Source organism: Thamnophis sirtalis, unplaced genomic scaffold, assembly GCF_051295495.1.
Source record: "Thamnophis sirtalis isolate CommonGarterSnake01/CBP01778 unplaced genomic scaffold, rThaSir2_p1.2 scaffold_13, whole genome shotgun sequence".
Taxonomy (NCBI): domain Eukaryota; kingdom Metazoa; phylum Chordata; class Lepidosauria; order Squamata; family Natricidae; genus Thamnophis; species Thamnophis sirtalis.
Genome location: NW_028261393.1, coordinates 2,532,427 through 2,537,426, shown reverse-complemented (window position 1 = coordinate 2,537,426; position 5,000 = coordinate 2,532,427). Strand labels below are relative to the sequence as shown.

General features: G+C 45.9%; 1 protein-coding gene across 1 annotated transcript in view; it reads left to right on the top strand.

Annotated features, from left to right (window-relative positions):
* Window positions 1–5,000, top strand: part of ACTN4 (actinin alpha 4) — a 107,107-nt gene that overhangs the window by 94,883 nt on the left and 7,224 nt on the right. The window contains 2 exon segments of the mRNA XM_087727250.1: window positions 3,671–3,779; window positions 3,882–4,022. Of these exon segments, the coding sequence (XP_087583376.1) occupies window positions 3,671–3,779; window positions 3,882–4,022 (250 nt within the window).

The window sequence follows — 5,000 nt, the reverse complement described above, 5'->3', positions numbered from 1 at the left end:
CAGCTCAGAGCACCACTGTCGTCTTCTCCTCCTCCTCCTCCTCCTCTTCCTCTTCCTCTTCCTCCTCCGCCCCAGCTCCTTCTGATTCCCCTAGTCCTTCTTTTCATTAAACTAGACGCACCCAGTTCCTGCAACAGTTCTTCGTGTGTTTTAGTCTCCAGTCCCCTAATCATCTTTGCATGTGCGCGTGCACACACACACACCTCTCTCTCTCTCTGTCTCTATCTATTTATCTATCTATCTATCTATCTATCTATCTATCTATCTATCTATCTATCTATCTATCTATCTCTATCTATCTCTATCTCTATCTATCATCTATCTATCTATCTATCTATCTATCTATCTATCTATCTATCTATCTATCTATCTATCATCTATCTATCTTTATTTATTTAAAGTCACAACCCCCGGTATGCCCAGATATGGGAGGAAGTTCACTGCTTCCATTCTCTGTCCATCGGCTCGTCATAAGAGACCATCCAGACAGAAACCCAATATTTTTACTGTTGCCTTTGTTACATTTGTGTTGTATTTGTGCTAATAAATAAATAAAGGGATATATACATACATAGCAATAGCAGTTAGACTTATATACCGCTTCATAGGGCTTTCAGCCCTCTCTAAGCGGTTTACAGAGTCAGCCTATCGCCCCCAACAACAATCCGGGTCCTCATTTTACCCACCTCGGAAGGATGGAAGGCTGAGTCAACCCTGAGCCGGTGAGACTTGAACAGCCGAACTGCAGAACTGCAGTCAGCTGAAGTAGCCTGCAGTGCTGCATTTAACCACTGCGCCACCTCGCCACATACATACATACATACATACATACATACATACATACATACATATATCCCTTTATTTATTTATTAGCACAAATACAACAATATACAGGGCGGGGCATAACCTTTTCCTAGGGGGTCACAGCAACACTTGTAATAACAACACAAATAATTCATCCACCATTCGAAAGCCCATCAAAAACTGAGTTTATTGACACGATTTAATAGTCAGTATGACCACCATTAGCCCTTCGAACAGCATTCAAACGAGGTGGATAAGAACACAACAAATCTTCAAACAGTTCCGTTCGATTTTCCAGATTTTCCAGAGGGCGGGGCATAACCTTTTCCTAGGGGGTCACAGCAAGATCGACAGCAGTTTACAACTTCCGCGACACCTCATTTTAAAGCCCATAAAAAACTGAATTGAATGAGCTATTAAATGTTAAATTTGTTTCGGTTGAAACTTTGAGAATGAATTTGGAAACTGTGTTGAAAAATCTGGAAAATCGAACGGAACTGTTTGAAGATTTGTTGTGTTCTTATCCACCTCGTTTGAATGCTGTTCGAAGGGCTAATGGTGGTCATACTGACTATTAAATCGTGTCAATAAACTCAGTTTTTGATGGGCTTTCGAATGGTGTATGAATTATTTGTGTTGTTATTACAAGTGTTGCTGTGACCCCCTAGGAAAAGGTTATGCCCCGCCCTGTATATATATCACAACCCCTGGTATGCCCAAATATATTATATGATACATACATACATACATACATACATACATACATACATACATACATACATACATACATACATACATACACACATACTAGTATCACAACCCCTGGTATGCTCCTCCTCCTCCGTCCCAGCTCCTTCTGATTCCTCCTGAACCAGGCCCCCTAAATCGGCCTGTAAAAAATCCCTTGCTCTGGAGCCCCCGAAGCTGTAAAATTCCCCTGCATCCTGTTAAAAAAACAAAACAAAAACAGAAACCAGCCTTGGCAACCTCCGAGCCTTTTAAAAGGCTTCCCTGCCAATGCGTCTGTGTGTGTGTGTGTGTGGTGTGTGTGTGTTATTTGGACCGTCTTGTAGCAAGACACAAAAGAGACGTTGTAAGGTATTTTTGGCAAGTTCAACATAGCAACTCTCCTCCAATTCCCCCACCCCCCCACCCCCCAAAATCTTGTCTTTTAAGATCCTTTTTTCAAAGAGCCTCCTTGACTCCCGTCTGAAGTCAGCTAGGATCACCCCTCTTTCTTTTTTTTTATTCCAGGGACGGGGACGGGGGGGGGGAATATAAGCTCCTCAAAGGGTGTTTTTCTCCTCCGCCCCAGCCCCGCCGCTGGCCCCCTCCCCATATTAACACAGTACCCCCATTGTTCTCCAGCCCTCCTCCCTTGGTGTGTTAGCAGAATGCGGTCCTTGTAAGAGTTTAGAGCAAACTCCACCACCCCCACTACTCCTCCTGCCCCCCCCCCAACCTCGGATAAACTCACACGCCATAAGTATACATACACGCCTTCCCTGAATGGGGGGGGGAGAGTTTTTTCCCCCCCTTATTTTCGGGGCGGAGAGGGGCCGAGAAGTTGGAAACAGTGATATGCGTGTGGCCTGTAGCATGACTTCATGCACAGCCCTCTTTGCCTCTCTACACAAACACACTGAACACACACTCATCCCAGGATGTTGCCTGCCAACATTTCGAAGCCCGGGGTTGGGTGGGGAAATCCTCGATTCTTGGCACGGGAGAGAAACTCTTGGGAACGGAGGCAGGCTGTTCTTGGGGGGCAGAGGCTTTCTTTGCAGCCGGGGTCCCCCCCTTTTCCTGAATTTCTCATGTTCCCTGGGTCACACACAACACACACACACACATGCCATGTTTGAGGCTGGCACTACATCCCGAAAGGCTCAAGGAGGAACTCCGAATGGCCCAGACGGTGTTTGTGTGCCCTCCGGTGGCCAAACATGGGAACTGCAAACCTCAGAGAAAGCTTTAGATAGATAGATAGATAGATAGATAGATAGATAGATAGATAGATAGATAGATAGATAGATAGATAGATAGATGATAGATAGATAGATAGATAGATAGATAGATAGATAGATACATAGACAGACAGACTGACAGACAGACACTGACAAAATAGATAGAAGATAGATAAATAGATAGATAGAAATAGATAGATATATGATATGATAGATATAGTATATAGAAATAGATATATTAGAGAGAGAGAAATAGCATATAGAAATAGATATATATGATAGATAGATAGATAGATAGATAGATTAGATAGATAGATAGATAGATAGATAGATAGATAGATAGATAGATAGATAGATAGATAGATAGATAGATAGAAGCAGACTGGCAGGCTATCTCTATCTGCCTGCCTACCTACATACCTATCTTCCTTCTACCTTTCTATCACCTCTCTCTGTCTCACACACGAACACACACACACACACACACTTCCCCCCACCCCATCCCATGTGTATGTGGGGGCTTCGCTAGCATCGGTGGCTCTTCCGTCCGAAGGACCGGCCCATAGATTTCCACTGCTCTCCTCTCCTCTGCCTTCTGTGCACCCGCATGTCAGGCACTGGACTCAGTTGTTCCTCCTCTTTTCTCATCCGCCACCTTCAGATCTGGGGGCTGTTGACTCTCCATCTGAGAGCTGATGGATGGCCCAGGCTCTCTCTCACACACACACACACCCCGGCCAGCTCTATCCCTTTTCCACCTCCGAGCTCTCGGGTTGTGGAGGGGCTGACAGCCCCGCAACAGGTGACCTTGTAGAGAGGCGATGAGGGCCCCAGAAGAGAACCCTTTTCCTGGTTACCTGCCCACCCACCAATGCCCTCCCTTTTCTCTGCCCCCACAGCGAGCTGGATTATTACGACTCCCCCAGTGTCAACGCCCGGTGCCAAAAGATCTGTGACCAGTGGGACTCCCTAGGGTCCTTGACCCACACGCGGAGGGAAGCGCTGGAGGTGAGCAGAAGCCTGGCCCGCCGCGGGGAGGAGGCGATCGATCGATCGATTGAGCGCGGTGTCGGGAGAGCTAATCCCTTTTGCCCGTTTCTCTCTCCTAAGAAAACGGAGAAGCAGTTGGAGACCATCGACCAGCTCCATCTGGAATACGCCAAGCGAGCCGCGCCCTTCAACAACTGGATGGAGAGTGCAATGGAGGACCTCCAGGATATGTTCATCGTCCATACCATAGAGGAGATAGAGGTACGGGGCTGTCCAATGAGTTTCCTTACCCTCTCTATGGTGCGAGGATCTGGAAGTATCTACCTGGCGCTTCAGCTGAGAGAGATGAGTGGCGCTTAAGGGAGATTAGCCAACACGTCTGCTGTCTCATCCAATTGTGTCATCATCCATCCCACTTAGTTTTAATTAGCAAAGAAAGACTCCTGGCTGATTTCTTTTTTCCCCCAAGAGTATTATAAGGCTTCACCGAGAACCAAAGTGGTTACAGATTAGATCAGGCAGAATCCATTTTGCTTAGCGGGAAAACGCCCGCATTATCAGTCAACGCCCAATTAAAAGTTATCAGTCTGTTTTGGAAACGGGTCCTGTGTTCGAGCCTTTTCCACCTCCTCCTTCCCTTTGCTGAGCTTTTGTGTTTGATGGGTGCTCCACAGTCAGGGCTGGCTCCGCTTCAATCCCACCACCTACATTTCAATCTCTCCCCCCCCCCCACCTCCCACCACCATTGTCAGGCTGGCAAGATTGCGATGCCGAAGCGAGTGAGCAGAACAGCAGGCACGACGCAATGAATTCCCAGCCTACTTTCTTAAAACTAAAAAGAAATCTGCTATAATTTACCTCCGACGGGGCTGGTTTTGAGGGAGAATACGCAAAAGGTGAAAAATGATGTGTTAAAATCAGAGTGTGTTACACACTTACGTTATGTGGTTAAAAGGGTGCTGGAGAAAGGCTGCTTTTTAAAAATAAATACATATACTGGATAAAGGTGGGTTTTTAAATATATATATATATTCCTCCACAAAAACTAAGGTGCGTCTTATACTCCGAAAAATATGGTGTGTGTGTGTGTATACACACACACACACACACACACACACACCATATTTTTCGGAGTATAAGACGCACCTTAGTTTTTGTGGAGGAATATAGGGAAAAAAATTCTGCCTACCTGGTATTCGTCTGGCTATTGTCCTTAGCCTGATCAGCTTCAGCACATGC